The sequence below is a fragment of the Zeus faber genome, assembly GCF_960531495.2.
Source record: "Zeus faber genome assembly, chromosome: 22".
Lineage (NCBI taxonomy): Eukaryota > Metazoa > Chordata > Actinopteri > Zeiformes > Zeidae > Zeus > Zeus faber.
In genome coordinates this window covers 20,979,299-21,003,321 of record NC_137209.1, presented here as the reverse complement: position 1 = coordinate 21,003,321, position 24,023 = coordinate 20,979,299, and the positions used below count along the sequence as shown (strand labels likewise).

Genomic DNA, 24,023 nt, shown 5'->3' with positions numbered 1-24,023 from the left:
CATGCAGCGCTTTGGCGACGGCTCAGGCACTTTGGGACGAGGGCGTTCCATGGGCCACAGGGGGTGGACACGGACACGGAATGTGCACCGGGAATATGTGGCTTTCGACAACAATGACAACATCAACAGTGGTGGATATTAGAAAAAAAAAGAAAAAGAAAAACAATGGTATATATACATATATAAAACATAACAATGCAGCGATTTCATCGACATTGTTGACGAAGTGATGTTTTTTTTTTTTCGTGGAGAACAACATGGCTGTACGGGTTAGAAAGTTAAAACACACCAACCTTCTCGCAGCTCTGCGGGACGTTTGGTTTTTGATGCAGAACCAAATCAAACGAGGAAAAGGGAGAAAAAACAAGGGAATCACAGAGAGTAAAAAAGGCCACATTTCGAGGCGCTCAGACACTACTTTGTAAACAAGCCGAAGGACCTCCTGCCCCTCGGAAAGAAAAGTTATTTTCCCCCACTCGGGAAAGCAAAAAAATTAATAAAAATGGCCATCTCCGTCAACGTTTTTTAATCCATGACAACGTTCACTGTTCAAATGATCAATTCCGTCCAAGTCACGCGGTTTGTATATGTTCCTCTAAGTGTAGAATACAATTAACCTTTAATGTTCCATTGTTTGGTTTGATGCTAAGAATAGGACTTCACAGGCAAAGTTATAATTACGTTTAGTACGGCATGTACCATAGATTAGAATGACATGAATTTTAATTACCAATTAAAAATACTAACCAAAGGACTGAACAGAAGTCAGATGGGGAGAAAAAAATGACATAAATTCCGTTCAGTATTTATTCATAGACATAATATCACAATTGACCTATACTGTAATACAACTGTGAGTTGTAACCACGTAACCGTAGTCGCTATGTAACTCACTTAATGTTTGAATTAATTAAAGCTTTTATTTTGAAAAAACACCTTTATCGGTTATTCAGGTTTGATTGCCTTATCCCTTTTCCAGCCGAAAAATGTATTTCTATATATGAAAACACTAATTAAAAGGAGCTTCTTTTTTCTGGGCTGAAATGGGATTTTAGAAATAAGGTAGGGCCAATTTTACAAAGAGTCTTTCTAGTATTCGAGGAGAAAAAAAGGGCAGGAAATAAAGGATCCACTCGCATATCGGAAGAGAGGAAAATGGGAAGAAAATGTGGAAAAAAAAACAAAAAATCTATTTGGGACGGGGCGTCGACCTCTCTCTTCCTCTTTGGCAGTCAGGAGTGAGAAGAAGCAATTAGTAGGAAAACACAGCAAGCGGTCCAGTCGTCAGATCATTCGGAAGAGGAGACTAAACCACTTAACATCACACATAGGTTTGAATCAATGCGGGTAAAGTCGAGTGCAGAAAAAAACAAAAACAAAGAAAACCCAAACCAAAAGCCAAAAAACATACTTACCCCAAATTCACCTCGATGGGACAGAAGCACGCAAAACAACAATTTTTCCGCTCGTTTCCTCAACTAGCGTCATTTGTGCAGATCGAGTCACGTTTTTCTTGTCGCGTTTGTTTTTTTGGGGTTTTTTTCCCTCCAAAAAACAAAAGGATATTACCGACACCGGCTGTAAATCGCTGCCTCCTACCTCTGACGTATAGATTGGCGGGAGCGGAATAGCGCGTTCCATCATTGTTGGTGGCCACGCACTCGTACTTCCCCTGGTCGGACTCCTCGCTCTGCTCGATCTGGAGGGCGCCTGGTTGAGAAGAACAGGTGGGGTGGGGTGGGGGGTTGAGGCGATCGGTTAAAATCCGCCGACGGTTGAGTCAAGTTTGCAAACAGAAAATAAAAACAAAAAGGATAAGGCGTAATAAAAGCATCTGCTTGAGCTCAAACGGGCGACACTGGATCGTTTCCTTGCTTTAACTCTTGCTCATTTAAAAATCCAGGTCCCGTGTCGCCGTATCGTTCCATGTTTCGGGCGTTCACATAACGGCAATGATCGATTACTTTGTAGGACGCCGAGTGAATTTGCTGCAGCTTTACCTACAGTTAACCTACAGTTACAGCAGCCTGAAGGATCTGTACCTCAGTCCAAATGGAAGCAGCTTCAGCTGCTGCAAATCATGCTTATGGAAATTTAAGAGTGGTTCCTGGTCACAGGCTTCAAGCAATTATAATAATAATAATAATAATAATATATAAAGATTAAAAAAATAATAATAATGACATTGTCTAAGAGATACGTGTGATTTTTTTTTTTGGTCTATTATTAAAATTTACCTTGTTGATGACTTCAGGAGTGGAAAAATAAAACAAGCTAAATAGCAATTGCGGGGTTCTAAGAAGGCACTCATCTCAATGCCGCTTCATATGTACAAAATAGTCATGATTTCACTTTGAGGAACAGGGGCAAGCCCTGCGTTGTACAACATATCACTGGACTTGTCAATATGGGGATGGGTGATACTGCTTCAAGGAAGCATGGATCAAACAAAAGAGGTTTACAGTATAAGAAAGCAGCATAACAAGGGAGGACAATTGAAAGAAAGAAGAAATTTAGGTATGAAATTTGAGCATATTCAATCACAGATAAGGGATAATAATCGCCGAGGAATAATTTGGAACTTCATCTCGGTGAAGTGACTGTCAAAAAAAATGCAGCACATAGAAAAAAACGTGGAAAAATGCTGCTGTGCATCGAAAAAAATTGATCGTTTGAGGTACTGTGTGAAGCGAAACCAATATATAACCCTCTGTGACAAAATGTTTTGACATGCAATTCTTCCTGCATAGCAAGAAATGTATGTCGGCACAACTTACAACCTTCTGACAACCCTTAGCTGAAAAATAAAATGCAATTGTATTAGAAGACAAAATTCAAAATATCGGCCTGAGCCCACAAGAAGTCAAACCAACCACTGCTTTAGCTTGTGAAAAGCCACAAAAGACACCCATAAAAATCCACCAATGGGATCAGCAGTGTGGTGTCACATGACCCGGGGGGAAAAATGGCTTTTATTGCATCAACAATTGTCAGCACTACACGTCACAAAGGCAAAAATGAGCCAATCGGGTCCTCGCCAGACTCTTACTGTTTGCCTTCCCCCAAACCCTGAAGAAAAAAAGTCAAAAAAGTAAAAGTCTCCAAACCCAAGAAAATTAAGAAAAATAGGGTGAAAGAGAAAAAAAAGCACCGTAGAAACTTTATCAAAAAAGTAGTTGTTTGGGCTTTTTTGTAGAAGGTACAGGAGAGGAAAGCAAATAGAAGAAATGGGAAAAAAATATATATATATAGCTTGCAAAGATAGAAAGAATTCTTTGGGAGGAAAAACGGCAATGTTGTTCTTCAGCATGCCTGCATGATCCCACAGCGTCTGCGCATGGTTTTGTTTTTGTTGTTTTGGGGGTGTGTTTTTTTTTTTTTTTTTGTTTAGTGCTGAACAAGAACAGCTAAGGGAGGAAAAAAATGCTTGGTTGTTTTAGTTGGACAAAAAGAGGGACACATGATTCGCTATGGCCAAAAAGAAAACAAAATGAACAGGAAAAAAATAGTTTGAAAAAAATTAATTGTCATTGGATATGCTTATTGGAGCCGGGGCAAGCATATCACAACTGGGTTGAAGAGGCTCGCGAAAAAACCAGAATACGAAAGAGAGGAAAATGAGGCATAGACGTAAAAAACGATGGAGTAGGGATTTTGGTCAAAACAAATAGGACAAATAAGGAGGAGGATTCTGTATGGAATGTTTTTTTTTTTTGGGGGGGGGGGGGGGGGGGGTTGGGGGGGCGTGGGTAAGAAACGGGACAAAAATGGATGGCGATTCGAGTGAATGGATGGATGGGTTGACAGCAAGAATGAATTTGTTTTATTTTCATTCTGTGAACGTCAGTTCAGCACTCTTACCTCTTATTGGTGTACCACCTGGGTGGATAATATGAATGCAAATAAGATTAGAAAGAAGAAGCATTAGTACGAGAAGATAAGAGGCTGGGGGGCTTTGGAGGAAGAATCAAATTAGATTGAACAGGGCACGTAAATAAAGGTACTGGAGGAGCGAGAGAGAGGGAGAGAGGGGGAGAGAGAGAGAGAGAGAGAGAGAGAGAGAGAGAGAGAGAGAGAGAGGAGAACTTTTGTTTTCTGTACTCTACTGGTTAAAAAAAAAGAAAGAAAAAAAAGACAGGATTCATCATAGGAAAGTCATACGTCAGGTAGAAGAACTTGTACACTCAAGTGCCACAGGGGAGGTGCCATTTTGGAAGTGGAGGTGGCTTCTGCGGAGCGTCGAATGAGGGGCGAGGCTCTCCGTACGAGAGCCCCCCCGGGGAGAGGAGAAGTGGAACCCCCCCCACCTCCCTCCCTCCCCCCCTCCCCCGATTTTTTTTCTTTTTTCTGTCTTTCTGGTTTTGAGAGAAGCCGGACACCTCCCTGGATATGCATATCCGCCTCCCATACTTAAAACAGTGGCGGCGTTAAGAAGAGTGTGTGAGTAAGAAGTGAGTAACGGTGGGTCAGTGAGTGAGTAACAAACACGTGGAAGAAACAAAGTCTGGACATTTTCAGGTCAGTGTGGGAACGTCTAGGAAGGTTAGGTCAAAATAGAAAATATCATATCATATACTAGGAGCCGCTGTGGGGAGGTGTGTGTGTGTGTGTGTGTGTGTGTGTGTGTGTGTGTGTGTCCCGGACAAGTACCTCAGTTACTTCAACTGTTAGTAAAATGCATGCCATGCATTTTAATAGTTGTTGAAAACATGAGAAATTAGTGGGGGAGGTGATGTGTGCTTTAGAACTAAGCACTTACCAAAGGATTCTGTAAATTTAAAAATACGGAGAGAAGAAAGACAGCATAAGTACGTGGTAATAGTTCTTTAGGTTTTGGTTAACAAGCGTTAGTTTTTACGTTAGTCCTTTTATCTTTTTGTTAAAGCTTTATTAACGTCTAGGCGAACACGCTGAAGACCCACATTTAAGAGAAATACGGAGTTAATTTCTACACAGTTCTGTTGAAAACAAGGGGGGGGGGGGGGGGGAAGTGAGGTTAACAGGATGGTTTAACAAAAGGACAGCTGTGAAATCCGGGAAGACAGGCGGTCAAACACACAAGAGTTTGGTTTTACCCAATGTCCGCGGCCGGCTATCTCAAGCCGCAGCGCACGTCATTTTGGTCCAAAACAGGATCATATTTGTATAATTTTGCTTCGGAGGTGGTGCAGTCAAACCTTCGGGCTTAAGGCAGTTGGGAATTTTAGGGGTTCGGTCAAAGGAAAACCAGGAGCAGGAGGGGTTTTTACACAAAGAAACTAAAATGACTCGAGCGTTTAGCGAAAAAGCTCTTCAGAAAAGAGACTTTAGAATGGAAGTTATTCTACTGCAGATCCCCAAATCACGTTTAAAAAAGGTGACTGTGGCAGCAGCTCTAAGGATCCATCTTTTGATTCAAAAAACCCTTAAATTAAAAAAAAAATGTGTTTACAGTTTTGAACAGATTCCTATTTAATGTTCTTTTTTCCCCCAACTGTTTAGTCTTTTTGCAAGTACTGAATGAATTAAACCAAAAAGAGGGAAAAAAAAAAGTGAAGAGAATGGAACCGACGGGCAAATTAGCTGCGCAGAGGCAGTGTAACCAACGTAAGCACAAACAAAAGAAAACAAAATTAAAAACCCCTTTCGAAAAGAAAACGCCATAGCAGTGAGCAATGAAAGGGACTAAACGGGGACAAAAGCCGACACGCAGGGGGTGGGGGGGGGACAAATCCGACGGGGCCAGCACAACACCGGAAGACAAGGGAGGACCGACAACACACACCGGGTCACACAGAGAGTTTGAGTAGAATAGTAGAGACAATGCCATTACCTACAAAGAAAAAAGAAGCCAAACAAGACGTTAAAGTAACGACAAGAAGAAGAGGAGGAGAAGGGCGTAGGGGACTACGAGAGGGCGTAGAAGGTAAAAAACAACATCGACATCAACGACCAAAATGAAAACACCCCGTTCTGCCGGGTCGGCGTGGCGGCGGAGACGACCTACCTGATCTGAGCTGCTTAATGCGTCCGTTGTTGTTGGTGGTGTTGACGGGCAGGAAGTCCTTGAACCAGGAGATGTCGGGGTCGGGGTTGCCGCTGGCGGCACAGAGCATGGTGGCGGTGCGAGTTCGCTCCACCACCTTCAACTGGGGGCCCATGTCTATGGTGGGGAAACCAGGGGGCAGCTGGTCCTCTGCAAGCAAGTGCGGAATAAGCACGTCAAAAAAAAATCACAACATAAACAAAAATAGGAATCACAGGCTCTCGCAGCAGATTGGAGACTGAGGGTATAAGTAGAAGACGGCAGCGAAGACGAACAATAATACAGGCTTCAAAGTATTGACATTAGAGCCGCCCCCGAGGATAGGGAGAGGACTTTTTCTTCCATTTAACATGGCGGCGCAATAACGTCCTGTTAGACAAGCGCATGAAAGACGAAAAGAGACGGAAATGAACACAGGGAAACTGTCTCTCAGCCCTCAGACGTACGTATATAGGATTAGACTACTTTAAGTAATACCTATCCAGCTTTCTGCGACGCTCCCAAGAATTATGGAAACTATCTAGCGTCCATTAAAAAATATGAAGCTGCAATTGCTATATATATATATATATATATTTTTTTTTTTTACAATTTGACACGTTTTGAAACTTTCAAAAGCCGAACCAGTTGAAATGGAGATATAATACCGAACATAGAACATTCAAGTCAACAGCAATTTGCGACACAGCAAATAAGATACTGAATGTACGATTTTCAACCCTCATACCAAGATGTGGCCCGTGGACCTTGGTCCATCTTGAAATGACTGAAATCAACAGATGAGTGAATATGGCGTGATGTAAACTCATCACGGCTGAAGAGACCAACGAGCTGTTTGGCATGTCCATTATAAATGATGAACACTCACATGTCATCCAAAGAAAATAGGAGCCAAAGCGGAGAGAAAACCGGACAGAACGTCTATCCGTTTTCGGTCACGGCCGTCCTCCACTGCTGATAGTTTTCCAGACGTTAACGGTTTGTTCAGGACTAATAGACTCTGACCTTAGCGCTGACATCATGTGCCGTTGAGAGACTTTGTCAGCAACAGATTGGACTGAATCGAGGCCGAAGGACGTTTGATTTTGGAAACTTTAATTTTCCTCCAAGGTTGCTATTTTAACAAATGTTGAAAAGAGATGTTTGAGGTCAGCCTGTCACCACATGAGGGTCCGCCGAAGCGGTATCACCGGGGGTCAATTTTAGGATTGTTTATATTTGGCCCCCGTGCCTGGAAAGGGAACCAGTGAGGTATTTCCATTTTGAATATTATTTTTTCGGCAGTGATGATTTTAGATCGAGCCATTTTGGGAGAAAATTGAGGTCCTTCTCCGTGTTTTCACAGCTCCATTCCTGGCTATGTAACAGTTTTTAACAAATTGTAAAAAATCCATCTTGATGACGGCCGGTCGGTTTGCAATGTTGCATGAAGTGCCGTGTTGACGCAGTGTCAATGATTTCATGAGATCACTGAAGGCTTGTCTCACAAAGTGTATATAATTTACGGTAGGAGAAGACGTCTTCAGAGGGTATGAACTCGCAAAATGTCTCAATCTTTCTGATATCACCCGAGTGCCGAGCGACTAAAAAGATGCTGAATTCCAATGGGATTTGTACGCACCTTTAGCTTCCCCTCTCCTTGCTGTGATGTGGCTGAACACCACCTTGCCTGACTGTCATAAACACCTTTTTTTTTTCTTTCTCCTTTTGGAGTCAATTTCTTCATGAAATTTTCATGAGCGCGCATCATTTTGGAAACAGCTCTGAGATGCCATAGCCTCCACAATGCCAAACGACAAACGTGGCCGCCTTCCAACAATGCTTTTGGGTGTCTGGCAAGGACGGATACCTCAGCGGATGGAACCTCTGGAATCTCCTCAGAATTAAGACCGTATTAAGAACAACTGACTTCAGTTTGAACTGGGAAAACTTTGCACTGCAACTTCAGTGTCCCCGGCTGAACCGACGGCTCTTGAGGGTGTGATAGCATTCGCATCTTAACATGTTTGGACCGTTTTTGAAATGCCAGGATTATTTTAGCCTGAGCCAATCAGTCAAGTAAATTCTAATTCTGAAAGATGGATCCTCATTATGTTTATTAGTCATTATATTAAGGGGTTAAAATGGGATTTGGGAGGTGGGTGGAACCTAATTTAAATGTAAAGCTGGTTGATTCAAGCCAGATGATCATCTCTCGTTAGTCCAAGTTTAACATGATTCTCTGTTGTGGAAAAAAAATTAAAAAAGATCCCATGAGGTATCCGCGGAATGAAAACGTTTACAAAAGGGAAGGGACGCTAATCGGGCTAAAATATAAAAGTCAGGTAGGGAGACACGGTGGAACCAGCGAGGGATGGGGAAGGGATTTGTCCCTAATAAAAGCTTTACAGTGAAGTACCATGAAGGAATACTTTAATGAGAGGAAATGGGCCTCCAAACGTGTTAACTGAAATGGAGAAATGGAGGGGGGGGGGCGGTGGAGGGAGGAGGAGAGGAATTAATTGTGCAAAGTAGCTCCCTTCCAAGCTCTCTTTGGCGGACTCAAGGTCGAACATGAAATTAGTCAATTCCATCATGAGTCAGAAATGTACCTCATCAAACACAATAGCCGGAAGCGCGCCTCGGAGCGCGCGCGCGCACATTCCAAACATAATGATGTGCTCCGGCTGCCCATGCCGCATTAAAAAAAACAAAACAAGCCAGAATAATGAAATAAACATATTGTGTGTGGAGGGGGGGGGGGGACAAAACGCTCTGGAGACCATAATTCAGCTTTCTTTTGAAATGTCTAATCTTTCTCCTGACAGGGTGCGCGTGTTTGCTGTGGCTGCCTATGCCGGATTGTTCGGTCTTGTGTACGCCAGTATACTCGCCAACCAGAACTTTTGGGACAAACAACGATTTTTGGAAACAAAGAAAAAAAAAAACAACAACCCCCCCCGCAGTATTGTGAATTTGGGTTCCACGGTGTCGCGGAGGGCCCCGGCTCAAACCGGCCCTCCCCATCGGCGTGAACGCACTCTGCACCGAGGGAGCGCACCGTTGGCAGTCGGGGGCGTCTTCGGCGACGGTTCCTTCGGGTTGGGCTTATCCTCCCGTCTACGCATTAGCGCGCAGCTGCTATTGAAATGCGGCGTCATTCACCAAAACCCGCCAATTATCCCATAAGCAAGGTCACATGGACTCCCAACACATTCAGAACAGCGAGGTGTTTACCTTGTCGAACGAGTGGAATACCTTATGTGTTCCGTTGAGGCTGGAGTCCCAGCGGCGGCTCCTGGCAGGTCAGTGCATTTACAAATAAATGGTTTGGTACAAAAGGTTCCTGGCCTTTTGAACACATTCACGCCCCGGCCCAAAATGTAATTTACAGCCCTTTTGTCCACTTGCCATAAAGCCACGACATCAGCGACGTTACACCTGCGGATATTTCTAGCTGCCGACACCCCACCCCCCGAAAGAGAAAACTGCTGAAGAGACACAAAGCCACGAGAACCAGCCGGAAAAAAAACAAACAAACCCACGGTCACCTTCTGAATCGCCTTCAACTTCAACTACATTTGTTCACTTATAGTTGATTCTTTGTGGCCGAGGGAACGAGATCCAGTTGAACGAGTGGCTATCCGATTTTAAACCCTGCCAGGGTTGTTGTACAATTTGGGATCTCTGGTTTGTTGAGAAAGTGTGACGAGGGACCAGTCAACTGAAAAAACCAAACGGGCCCGCAAAAACTCATGCTGTGTCGGTACTTTCTTCCGGTTTTTCGACATGTGATTATATAAATGATTGGCCAATCAGCCACTGATTACTGTTCTAGAAACTTCAGGCGGCATCCAGAGAGGACGGGGAATTTTAAAAAGCTTGGGGTACAGTCAAGTACCCCGTGCTTACAGGCTAAAAAGCCTCTAAGCGTCTGAACAGCCTGTTTACGGCTGATTTGAGGCTGCAGAGCTGCGTCGACGCGCGGCGCATTGGATTCACGGGGCAGCGACGGCTGGAATGCAAAAGGGAAAATGGAAAAGGTGAGCATTGATAAAATTACTATTATCTCTCCTTACCTCTTATTACGGCTCATTGAAAACTTCCATCCCAAGGACATGACAGAGACAAGGGCAGCGCCTGCTTGACAGAGCCATACTGTATATTCAACAATGGATCTACACACTAAATGAGATGGAAGGGAGAGAAATGCTGATGTCACCTTCCACAGAAGTGCTGAGCACCGGTGCTTGATATAAAAGGACTCCCAATGACAATTTGCACACATTAACCACTGCCAGGCTATCAGGACTTATGAGAACGCCGTGCCAAGAATGGGAGGAATATAAAGAGGACATTGGCTCAAATAGCCCCTCGGTGAGCAGATTTTGCTTAAGACACAGGACCGCCACCACCACGGGACACGAGCTCGGCCCATTAGGAGATTATCTCTATTGATTCCATAAGTCATCTGCGTGCGGAGCCAAAAAAACGCTCTAGTGGAGTATGAATATGACAGCTATTTTTCGGTGCCTCGTAAAACTCCTCACACGACGCAATCTCAAGACACGTGTGCCCCGTTTGTTCCCCGAACAATAGTGCACACATCACACTGTCTAATTGACTAAAAATCCTATATAAAGAAAACATTAAGGGAGAAAAACAAAACAAAACATTGATTTGGGGGGAAATATCAGGTTTTGTAACAGATTTTTCCTCTGTTTCCTCTCTTCCAGTTGCGTTATAGCGTCAACAACGCGCTGACTCAGACAAAACAAATGGGTCCTCCCGCCGCCGCCGAGGGTTTTTCCTTCGGTGGACGTCGCCACGGGACGGAATGCCATGTATTTTTGTTGGACACATTTGGGCGGGCGCAATCTCCTCAAAGAGCCCGTCACAGGTCACTCGCCGTGGTGCCGTGCTGGAGAAAAGAGCAGCCCCGGCGCATTGTTGTTCGGGAATCCCTCCTCGACAATGCGGGATTATCGGACCGCTGGGATGTCGGGCTTGGGGGTATCTTCAACGGAGACAAATATCTAAAATCTCCTTTGCTCTGCCCTCAAAAGTGATTTCATGGCATAACCGACTTAGAAATCCGATTATTTGCAATCCCTCAGATATATATATATATATATATATATATAAATATATATATATATTTTCTTGTGGACCAAAAACCGGGGGCATCAGACATTGACCCACGGAGTGTGACAGCAATAACTACTTATTCTTTTCCGCCGTTCAACTTAAGCCCTAACACTCTATAGCATGTCATTTGCTGTAGGCGGGCCGCGATCCGATCTCACCGCCCTCACAAGATCCAAAAGAAGAGCGGGAGGAGCAGGGCGGCTGAATTCAGCCCGGGTCAGGGTGTTAATCGCGTTGATCACACACCGGGTTTTGCCGATAAGGCCAATCAGTGGGACCGGGGCCCCCGCACAGGAGTGTTGATCGGTACATACATTGACCTCGAAGAAGACAAAAAACGCTTTTGTTGGGTGACCTACATGGGGCGTACGCCGCAAAGGCAGCAAGGGGGCCTTGACCTCCCGGGTAAAATAAACTTAGATGGCGGCACGAGAGGAATGCTCTCCACCATCGGATGAATAACCCAAGGACGACTCTCCAAGGGCAGAGCGAGGGATGGAATCTGAGACGTAGAGGAAAGCCTGGAAATGGAGGAGGAGGAGGAGCGGTATGCATCAAAGTACAATGGATAATGGTTGCCACGACCGGTTTGCAACGTTTGCAAGCGAGCAAATTTAAAATAACGTTGCAATATCTGAATCATTTTGGGTTGTGTTCAGAGCCATTTTAATGAAGGAAAAAAAAAAAAAGTCAGTGTTTAAAGTCAGTGTTTAAAAAGTCACAAAACTGTTCACATTGACTTTTGTAAATTAGTCTTCAACTTTGGTTTCTTACGGAGCTTTGAGACTTATCTTTTATTTGTTGAAAGGCACAATCAGGGTTTGTTCCGAGGTGAAAAACGCTCTTTAAGGATCGAGCGCGAAACCTGGCCAGGAACGGCTGTTCAGCGCTGACCTGAATCCTTTTACACAAAGTGTTCCTCTCCGCTCAGCTAATGTATTCAGCTGGGTTGGTCCCCCCCCGTTTTTTCTTTGGCACAGGCGAGGGAACTGTTAATTATGCTTTTGTTTTTGCACAAACAAAATTACTCAACCAATTTTAAGAGCTCTTGATTAACAAAGGTGGGCAGAAATTCCTCTTTCAACCAGTTCTATGATGGCATCTGCTCCCGATTTACTCGCTCCCTTTCCTCCTCTCCCGCTCCCTGGCTCACATTCTGCTTATTCTCTTCAATGTTCAATTTAGCAATATTGTTGCTTCCCTCCAGTTAAAAGTTCCACATCAGAATATTGTAAAAAGCAATTTTTATTGCTTTGTTTTTGATCGAGAGCGGCATCTTTGACACGATTTAAATCAAAAGGTGGACTTGTTCTGCTATTAGCAGTATTATAATAATTAGAAATATTATTATTATGATAATTTTTTTATTGTTATAACGATAATAAATATATATAAAGTGTAAATAAAGTAACTGCCTAACGGACTGGAGCTGCTCACATGTTGGTGAGTTTTTGCTTTCTATTATCTATTTAGTGTTAATGGAATCACAAAGCGTCACACAAATAAGCTGTTGTGTGTGTGTGTGTGTGTGTGTGTGTGTGTGTGTGTGTGTGTGTGTGTGTGTGTGTGTGTGTCTGTGCGTGCCTCTGTGCGCGCGCCCGTGAGAACGGGATCAGGATTGAGGCCGCAGAGCTCTCGAACATAAATGTTTGCCGCCTGGCTGGGAGCGGACTTTCCGGCTGCTCCGACTGACTTGCCTTCAACGGCAGCGCTGCGTGTAAGCGCGCACATTAACACACATTGAAAAGCAGCAATGCAATGCCGATCACCGAGCACCTCCATATAGCTGTCGTTCCCGCTTGACTATTATCGTCCAATGTCAATAGTCAACACCGAACCAACCTGGCCGATCAATGGATTTTTACAATGTACATTTGAGTCAATGTTGCTTGGGTATCAACGTTATACCTAACACGGTAGCATCAAGAAACTCCATTAATCTTTGGCATTTTGGATTATTATTGGACTATGTGATGGCATTAACAATGATATATTGGCGTACTTTGCCACTAAATAATGCCATAGTCCTACATTTTTGGACATTAAAGGAGAAGTTTGCCGTTTTTCCATCATAGGTCTGACTAAAATGTCAGTCGCCGTCATTTATAGCTGTTCATAACGCCACGGAGCACTTCGCTCTTGAGGAAACTGTTCACCGTGTTTAAATGCCGTCGAATGGGGCAAACATCATGGTCGTCGTGAATCAAAACCGATTTCTGCCAAGTTAAAGGAGGATTTGAACATAACTTGGCTTGAGCGTGTGGGTGCAATATCACCCTTGTTTAAATGTATATGATCAATGAATTTGTATCATGAATCATAATCATTGAGGAACTCATTTCTGAAACCGTAAACTTAAACTACTGATGAATTCAAGTTTGCAAATGTATTCTATATATTCACCCAGAGATAAGGATTCCACCCACCAGAGTTAAATACGTTCTGGTTTGGTTAAGCTTATTCGTATGTCCCAGACGTATAATGCACATCAATAATGTATTACTCTGTATGTGCCAGAGTTTGCTAAAATCTGGCTCATGCCTCCTATTTGCTGTGATAAGAGTTTAAAGAGGGACAGAGCCTCGGAAACAGAGTGGCATTAAGTCAACTGTGTCTCACACGGTTTACGTTCCCCCTCAAACCACGAGCATAGGACAAAGGAGCTCCCTCTGCTCGGGGGGCGAGGACGATGTCTCAGACTAGATCATTTCGTCGGCCAAATTTGCGTTTCGCATGTCTGCCGAGCACAGCAGGCTCAGACAGCATGAAAAAAAAAAAACATCAAAATGACATACTAGCATGCTAGTTGGCACACCAAGTTTAGTATGTCCAAACGGCGTCGTTTGATCAAACAGCGTGTGTGTGTGTGTGTGTGTGTGTGCATTTCCGAAAACGCCCTTTACAGTGCGTTTGAATAATATCCGAAAAACTTAGTCGGAGGAAAGTACCATCAGAACATACAGGCACAGCAGAGCGCGCTCAAACGGCATGCAAAGATATTATTTCCGCAAATCCAAGTACGCTGAATCAGTATACCCCGAGAAAAGGATGAAAGGGTTTCCTGCGCACGGGGGGAGAGGTGAATGTGGGGAGAGGTGGAGGAGGAGGAGGAGGAGGGGTGGATGAGCAGGTGCTGGCTGGATGGATGATGGAGGGGAGATAGAGCGGGGGGAGGTGAGGGAGCAGAGGGGCTCTCTTAACCTTAGCTCCGTGGCGCTCCGTCTCCGTGAAATATCGCGCCCTCCGCCTCCTCGCACCCGTCCCCTTTCCTCCCCATAAATCCCTCCTTTTCGCGAGCGTAATTAATTGAACTCCGCTTATTTGCCATTAACAACCAATGACTAATGCCTGAGATTATGAGAAAACCATTGTGGGCTCGATCAATTAATCACTCGGCGCTTTTATTTTTTTGATCCCCCCCCCCCCCCCCCCCCACACCCAGCCCCCTTCACAGTTGAACGCCCCCCCGCCATCGCTCATTTGGGATGACATTGACATTTTTAGAAACCTTGCGTCGTTATACCCACTGTAACGTGAGACTCGCAGGAGAAAAATGAATCCGTCGAATGATGATGTGCATACAGTAATAAGAACGTTAATTCAAATAACGCTTTGAGTCCATGCGCTTTTGTCTCTTGTGTTCACCAAATGCACTCGGCCAAATGGAGGACACATCATAAAATGCAGGATAAAAACATATTGTGTTGCTTAATGTACCCACTGTGAGGCTTTCACTTTGACCCAGGGGATGCCCAAAGGAGCGCTACCGGGATGACTTGTTTTTGGAGGCCAACCGGGAAGTAAGCATCGCCCAAATTTTTTCCACCGCAATTTGGATTAGCGCATGAAATGAGCTCCGCGGCGAAAACCAGTTGACGACGCTCGCGCGTTTTGTTCAGTGGGGTGATCTCCACCAACCAACTCCACTTTTGAAGATTCCTGAAGCGTGAATGCATTCGGCAGGAAGGAGAGGAGCGAGCGTCAGCCTGAAGACAAACCGACTTCAGCGTCAGCGCCGGGCTCCCGCCCTCGCAGCTTGATGTCGCACGCTCGCCTCTTCCACGCAAGGCCGGAAAGCTTGAGCGAGGACAGTTTGCACGAGCGCGCGCGCGTATAAACGCAACTGGAGGCCGTGAAGACGGACCGGCGAGCGGGCCGCTCTCCCCTTCCGGCTCCGTGAGGTATATTGGCCCCCGGCAGCCTCCGTAGTCTCCTTTAGACACCCTGCTGAGCCGACGCGTAAAAGCTTCAAAACTCACGAGTGCGGGAATTTAATTGACATATTTGCTGACAAATTTGCCGTCGTGATCACCGACAAGCTCGCTTTAACCCGCAGCCATGAGCTCAGGCACCGAACCAAAAAAACAAAAATAAACCTTGACTTTGGGACGAGGGAACCGGACGTGTGGAAATGCCGACTCGTTCACCGGCGTCAGGACTCATCCCTGCAGCGCCGGATGCCGGTCCTCCGACTCAGAATCTCCTGGCTTTCCGCCGAGCCGTAATCACAACGATCATTTAAAGAATTCCACTCCCGCGACCCCCAAAGCCCCGCGGAGCTGAACACACGTCGGCCGGAAAGCGAACGCGTGAAGCACCTCGGACCGAGGTTCCAAACGGGACGATGTGGACTGGGCGGAGCCTCAGACCTTGGGGACGTGCAGCCCGCAGAGGGGACGGGGACTCAGGGTAAAAAGTACCTCCATGTGACTTCAGGCGCCGGGGGGGCCGGATTGGATCAGCCCAGCGGGGGGCACGCAACGGAGGTGAACGCCGCCGGTGAGAAGAAGAAGAAGAAGAAGAGGAAGAAGGAGAAGAAAAATAAAAAGAAGAAGAAGAGCCAAAACAAGGGAGGGAGAGCGAGCGCACGAAAGGTGGATCCCCCGCCCGAGGGGCCGGCTCTAAAACGGATGGGTAAAGGGGGAGATGAAAGGGGGGGAGATGAGGCAGGAAGGGCGGACAGAGAGAGAGAGAGAGAGGGGGGCTCTGTCTGTGCAGGCCTGACTGGGCAAGTCGCGAGGCAGGCGGCGAGGCAGGCACAAAGCTCCATCCACGCTCAGCTACACCACCTCCCGCCCCCCGCTGGCGCTCGGCAGCTCAGCAAGATGTGCTGCATCTGCGCTGGAATCGCCTCGGGGGACGGAAGAGAGAAGAGCACCGCCTCCACAATGACACGCTAGCATACTATTAAGTACGGCAAATTAGTATTTGGTATGTTGACAAAACCGTAGCATACTCGAAAAGTATGCGCACATAGTATCGAGATGACACAGAAGCGTACCACGCCGTCCAGACACCATAACACGCTCCAACAGTATGTGAAAAGTACCAGGATCAGATACGGCCATTCTTAGGGCCCAACCAAAATCACGGCCGTGGCAATGGCATCACGGACCAGGAAATCTGCCTCCTGCAGAATTGACAATTTGACCCCCCCCCCCCAAAAAAAACAAAAAACAAACAAAAAAAACAACAAACAAACAGAAAACAATGCAGCAGCAGCAGCAGCAGGAAGTCCTGAAGAAAAACTACGAGTGACAACCACGCGGCGCGACGCGTGAGCGACGGGAGCGGTTCGGCCTCGATCATCGCCGTGAAATGTCGTGTTTTTCTTTTTAAATCCACGAAATCTGTTTTTCCTGAGAATCTAGGTCCATGAAATTGAGCAGGATTTATGATGCGTTCGGTCGGGGCCCTCGTCATACTACTTAGAAAGGCCAAATTACCGCCGTGGTACAACCAAATAGTGCGCAAAAAGTACCAGGATGAAATACTAGAACTACATGCTGGCATGTGTGTCCCACAATGCATTACGATGCCGGAACACTTACTATGGAGTGTCGTCATGACAACGTGCTGGGAGTTAGTGCAGCGGTGACGTGACAAAGCAGCTGACGTCATCGCTCTTCTTACTCACATACTAAAATACTAAAATGTACAATTTGGTACTTTTCAGTACATTTCTCAATCTCTCCCGCCATATTTTAATTTATACCAATCATCACGGCCTTTCCGTCGTATCTCGGTAAAACCACCTTTTGGTAAATTGTTCTCATCTGCCGTGTTCATTGGTTTTTTTTTATCGGGGATTATTTAAAAGACAGTTAGCGTTACGACGCTTGCTCAATTCGCGTCTTTCCCTTTTCTTTTTTTCTTTTGGTCTACTCCCCTCCCGTCTTCCGTCCCTCTCCCTTTATCTGTAGGATTTCACTTTGCATATTCCATTTGCTGGTTGTTACCTTGAGCGATGATTCCATTTACTTCGAAAACCGGTGGCCCATTTATTTAGTGAGCTCGAAAGAGAAGAGGGGAAAAAAAAAAAAAAAGCAATGGGAAAAAAAAAAAAATCTTTTGTCATTTTATCAGCCCCCAGCATTTCTTTTTTTTTCCCACCCTGTTATTATTAGAAATATTCAAAGGGATACGTGGACGGGGAGAAAAAGCCACTCGGACAGAGTTTCGGGCTATTTGCCGAACACAAAGCTGAGATAAACCGTCTTTTCTCTTACACCGACTTTCCTTCTGGAGGTTACGTTTGGTACAGTCCATCAACGTGTTACTCTGCTGCGTGAAAGACGTGTCAATAAAGTTTGTGGGAGAGGACATGCAACAAAAAAAGCAAAAAAAAACAAAACAAAACAAAGAAAAACAAAGCAGCATTCTCGGCCCCCGCACCGGCCTCTCAGCCGTGTGCGTGATTGAAACCATTCTGTCTTGGGAAGGAATGAACTCGTGCAAAGTTTTTTTTTTTTTTTTTTTTTTCATTCTCAACAAATATTAAAATAACCCGAAGAGTTGTGCAAGCATCAGACGGGCGGACAATGACACAGACATTTAAATAAAAGGAATGTAAAACGGCTTTAACGAACGTCAGGCGCATAATATAGTTAGTGCGATTAATATGTGATGGTTGGAGCACGTCGGGGGGGGGGGGGGGGGGGTGGAGGTGGAGTCAGAGCGGGAACCGGCGGGAGTCCAGGGGCGCGTCGGAGATCAGGTAAGGCTTCCCGACGAGACGGGAACACGGACAGAAGGCCGAACTGCAAGACACTGAGCTGCTTCATTAACCTTCATGTACCGTGCGTGCGGAGGCAGGCGGGTCGGCCGGTTTTGGTCAAACGGGCGTCGCTAATATCTGCGGCTTAGCGCGCCGCCTTTTGTGTTTCGTGACTTTCCGTGCATTTGATTTAACAAGGATCTGTGTTGCGCGGCTATTAGTGTAAAAGCAGTACCAACTATATCACCTGTGATGGACAGAGAGATAGATGCCTTTGGTGATTAAATTAATATTTGGGGATATTGAAGGGGTTCCCTTGACGCAATTGGCATATTTTTGCAGGGCTACTAGTGTAATTACGGTACTATAGATATCACACGTGTCATATCTATAGTACCGTAATTACACTAGTAGCAGATAGAAAGTTGGACGGATAAAGAAATCAAACTGGATTCTATGAGTCCGCCACACATCATTACCCCGAAAGATCGTTTTCATAATTTACAATTTTCCTGAAATTGTTGCTAAAACTTTGTGGAAATCTAAATCCCAATGAAACCACAGCCGGTGCTGCTGTAAGACACGGCATGAAAGTCACGCCTGAAAACAAGCGCTTTTAGCATTTCCCACAGCAGCAGCGTGTATTTTTAATAGGTCATCGTGGCTTCAGTTGACTCGGACCACTACATCCGCCATAAATGTCAGACGGAAAAAAAAAAAAACTTTGCACGAGTTCATTCCTTCCCAAGACAGAATGGTTTCAATAATGCACGTGGCTGAGAGGCCGGTGCGGGGCCCGGTGCCGGGGAGATCTACTCCTTTCCTCCGACACCCGGCGGAGGAGACGTCCCCGGCTCCCGAATACGGACTCTTAATGGAAGCGGGACTCTTGTCGGGTCCGGGTCTTTCGATTCGACCCGACAGCCCCCGCTCCCCAAAAAGCGGCCGCGGGAGCGGGCGGGGACGTCCCGACGGGGGGCGGGCGGGGACGTCCCGACGGGGGGCGGGCGGATATGGGGATTTCTGATGAATACCCGCATGGCTCTGCCCTTCCCTGCCCTCGGGTGGCCGTGAAGCGTTTAATGAGGCATTGTAGATGGGCGTTGCTAAATGGCACGTGATAGTGTATAGATAACTCATTAAGCTTGGATTGCCAACAAAAGTCAAGCCTCGGCGTATCCCCCCTTTCCCCCCCTCACCGCTGGAAGATGTTTGGGTTTTAACTAGCGCCCGAGGAGCTTCTCCAGAGCGCCGTGACACACATTACGGGCGACCCTGAAGCAGGTGATTCATCTGGTAGGAAAAGCAAAGATCAAAGCAAACCAGCGTCGGCGCAGCGCGGAATCACCGGCTCGTCGGAACAACCCCGTCAGGGGACGCCGCGCTCTGAGGAATCACCGCACGACAAAAATAGGATAAAATCCAAAACAAAAAGGGAAACCCCTTTTAAACCCGACGAAGACACGCGGCATCACCGAGTTTGTCGATGAATGGAAGAGACTTGCTCCAGAGCGATTTATTTTTGTTATTTTAATTTTAAAAATCAAAAAATAAAAATTATAAAATAACAATTTAATATTTTTGAAAATGTTAATTCATATTATTCTGTTCATTCACTGCATTACGTTTTAGGAATCAGTTTCAGTTAGTTGCTCGGTAGGAATTAGGTTAGCTATTATGTTCGGTTTAGTAACTATTGTGCATAAGACATTTCACTGCGTATATGTATGAACGTATGTATGCGACAAATAAACCTGTTGAATCCTGAATCAAAGCAGAGAATTGGGGCTGCACCCCGACTAAAGATGTTCCTAGTCGACTATTAATCGTCAGTTCAAGCCCATCAGTCGACTAATCGTTGCACGTTCAAGATATGAATTTAATTATTAAAATGTTTTTTGGGGCATCAGAAAATGGTTTGAGTTCCAGGGCTGAGAAAAAATGTTCTAACTAACATTGTTAAGACTGTGCTACATTACAGATAAATACACAACATAATAACCAGCCCTTAAAATATACATTTAATTTACATTGTCTGTTAGTTACAGCGGTTAAACGTTGCACATATGATACTTAAAAGGCCCTATTTTTATTTTATTAATGTACATATTTAAATGACATTGACATAATTTGCACTGAAATGCAGCGTAGGGAGCATTGTTTTCCCGTCGGCTTCCCTCGTACTCGCTGCACCTTCCCTGTCCCCGCCCCCCAGGGCTCGGGCGCACTATTAATCCGGAACTTCCGTTTAAACGTCGGGAAAATTAGTCGCGAAGAACATCCCTGTTCTGAACGTGTCGGAGCAACCAGCGAGGAGACTGAACATTTATTTTTGTGAGGTTTGTTTGAAGGTAAAAGCCCTCTAGCGCTTCATACACGGGTCCAGACATATACTGTAGGTTCTTAAGGTTCGTTTTGACGAGGCGCAGCTCCTGAACGCATTTTTTTTCTTTTTTTCCCTGCAACCAACAGATTAATGAAGAACCTGGTCGACTGAGACTCTTCTCGTCGAATGAGTTCGGTCGACTATTTGGGGGCAGCCCTACGGAGAGCAGATATGTATTACGAAAGACATCTGTTTAAAGCAGTAATCCATAAGATCCCCTATTTGAAATAGATTGATGTGGCGTTATATAAGAAAATATCATATAAAAGAAAAAGTGAAAATTTGTGTCATGCATGTATTCCTCTACAGGCTGTTTGCATTGTTGGTGGTGGGGTCCGCCTTTCCCGGCAGCGAAATCAATCGGTCAGTGGGAGGAAAATTTTGGAGAAAAGAAAGTGATTGCGCTTTGGAGAATAGGGATAAACAATTAGAAACCGTAACCGTTGTTTCGTTGTCTTTGCTCTTCTCACAAAATCCGTCGATTTTAACCTGTTAAAGTAATTTCTCCCAACACTACCTTCTCATGTTTTTTGAGGCTAAGTTAAAAAGATGGTTAAAAAGTAAAAAAAAAAAAAAAAAAAAAGTACAAATCAATGTTCACATAACTAAGCAGCAAATTTCACCAGGGGGGGAGGTAAAAAAAAAAAAAAAACAACAAAAACATAACTACCAATTTAATTGTTTTCCCACAAATCCATGATGATTAATATAGTGAGCTGTTATTCCAGTGCCAGGGAAGCAGCTCCACAGCACGTTATCCATCATGTCGGGAGCTTAATCCCGCTCCTTTTGTAGCGCGGGCAGATGTTTCCTCACTCGCTATCGGAGCGTGGAGACGCATATTCATCTTGTTAGCGGCGCATTTCTTTTGTCTTAAACGGCACCGCACAAACACCGATTCACTCCCACGATTAATTAGCCGCCGCCGATTACTTATTTACATTATTTCCACCTGCTTCACGGCAGAAAGATCGGCTTCTTCTCCGAGGGCGGATCATTCAATCTGCCTTTTTGTTTCGAATGACCCCAACAAATAACTTGTTTTCCCGTTCCGTGTTCTCTGCATTTATTCGATGGCGAAGTTCTAGAATGAGGGGAAGGAAACTGTTGCGTCAACTTGTGCTGGTTTTCCCTCAGTCATAAATTAGTTCATAATTAATAATTACTATTATTATTAATTATTCTGGAGACATACCGCAGGTGTAATGATTGCGGGAACTCTGTAATCAAGTGAAATAGTGACTAAATTATTTACTTAGGCACAGGGCTTTATTTTATGCCGGATCCTTGTCGGAACATGATCCGGGCCATCCGAGATTAGGACCGCTACCGATTTGATTGGATCCCGCATCCACCCCAACGACTCGCCGGATCAGGAGCCTCTCTGTGTTCCGGCACCGCCTGATTTATACAAATTAAGCACTGCTTATGTGAATAACAGTATGCACGTTGAAGCGGAGGCAGAACTTCCAGGTCCAGAAAGAAGAAATCCTCCCCAGTATTTACAGTCAACCGTTCAGGGTTCCTGCAAAATCAGCTGGTTTGGTTCATGGCTGGAGCAAAAACACGGCGCGGCATTTACTTTGTGAACCCGGAACTACCACCTTTGTGCATTGTGCAAGTACCAAACTGGAAAAAAAACAAAAAAACGATTAACTTTTAATTCATATCACCTTGACTCTAAAAAGTCAGTATGTTTCCCTCGTTTATCCTATTTATACATATGGATCAATGACACGGCGCTCTGTTTTGTGCACAAGTCAATTATCATTTAAATAAACAACATATGAAGACACATGTAAAATAGAAGAATCTCTATAAAGTCCACTCAATCGGAAAACATTTAACATTTTTGAAAAAAAGTTCATTCATTTTGTGAGTTTTGTGGCTTATAATTCTAAAAATGTCGGGAGGTGCTGCCCTGATTTCGATTGGAAAAGGCAGACGAGCCTTCATTTATACTTGACATTTTTAACAAATTATGTCAGAAATCGACTAAAAATAAATCATTCAACTCAATAGACATATGTAAATAAACAAAATACTTTTTCCTTACTAAATAAAAAATTATAAATACATTATCTCCACTCCCATTCATTAAAATGGTCTTGTACCATAGATGTATTTATCTACTCAAAGTAGATAAATAATTTGTGTACCACTTCTGGGCATAAATAGAACTCTATGCAGAAAACCAAAAAAGGATCGTACTTGGGTCCGGTTAGCGCATGCACACACAATCTCTCACACACACACACACACACACACACACACACACACACACACACACACACACACACCCCGTGAACTTGAGCGCAGCAGTTTTGCCGCGGCCACTTCCCCTTCTCGTTGCCGTGGCATGGCTGACTGGCTGACGCTGCGCTTTTTCCCTTTCATTTATTTATTTTGCAGGCTATTAGGAGTATGTCAGACAAGGTTTTGATTATCTGTCATTGGGCACTTGTTTAAAGGAAAGAAGGAAAAAAGGGAAAAAGGCACAGAGGAATGGGTCCAAACGCACACATACGCACACCTCCAGCACGGCCACCGCCGACTCCATGTAGCTTCCTTGGGATAAACAGGTCACTAACTGCTGATTTTGGATTTTAAAACAGGTGGATTGACGGGATGATACACGGATATCCCTGTCATGTATTCCAGCGTGTCTACCCGGGCGTCATGTTTCCATCGGAGTCGGAGCTGATCAAAACCTGTCTATTGCAAAGTCAATTGCCCCGGCAATGAAACCCGGGTGTGTCGTTTCACACTAATGACAAATGCCAGGTGTTATTGGGTGTCACCGGGTTTTTGGTGCAGTGGAAAAAGGGTATTACACAGACAAATACAGATACAGACAGAAAGACTATTAGATAGACTTATCAGACGGAATGACAGATAGATATATAGACAAATAGACTGACAGAAAGAAAGAAGAAAACACAGACAGACAGACAATTAGATAGACAATAAGACAAACAGATGGACATATAGACCCATAGACGTATAGATATACTGACAGACAGATTATTAGTATTAGATGGACTATTATTAGACAGATAGCGGGATAGATATATAGACAGATAGACAGACATACAGACAGAAAGAACAAAAAGATGGACAATTAGATAGACATTTATTAGACAGATGGACAGATAGACAGACGGACAATTTGATAGACTACTATTAGACAGATGGACAGATAGATGGATATATACTCTATATACACTGTAGATAGACTGACTTACAGACAGAACAGACAGATGATAGATAGACAGACAGATATACACACAGTCTTCCTTTCGGCGTCTGCCGGTCGAGAGATCCCTCACATGTAGGAGGTTGTCCCATTCCGTGCAAGTTGTGGTGGTGTTTCTTTTGTGTGTGTGTGTGTGTGTGTGTGGGGGGTGGCGGTTCCGTCACAGTAGAGCAGCTTCCCATTTTCCACCCTCGCTGTCAACGTGTGCATATCTGCATAGGTTTTGCCGCGT

At 44.8% G+C, this 24,023-nt stretch overlaps 1 protein-coding gene across 2 annotated transcripts in view; it reads right to left on the bottom strand.

Moving 5' to 3' along the window:
• The window catches only part of LOC307247249 (receptor-type tyrosine-protein phosphatase delta), a 225,232-nt gene that overhangs the window by 49,228 nt on the left and 151,981 nt on the right, over nucleotides 1-24,023 (bottom strand). For both annotated transcript variants that reach the window (XM_080023355.1, XM_080023356.1), the window contains exons 6-7: nucleotides 5,987-6,175; nucleotides 1,600-1,710 (exon numbers count right to left, since the gene is read on the bottom strand). In XM_080023355.1, the coding sequence (XP_079879481.1) occupies nucleotides 1,600-1,710; nucleotides 5,987-6,175 (300 nt within the window). The remainder of the gene's footprint in view (nucleotides 1-1,599; nucleotides 1,711-5,986; nucleotides 6,176-24,023) is intronic.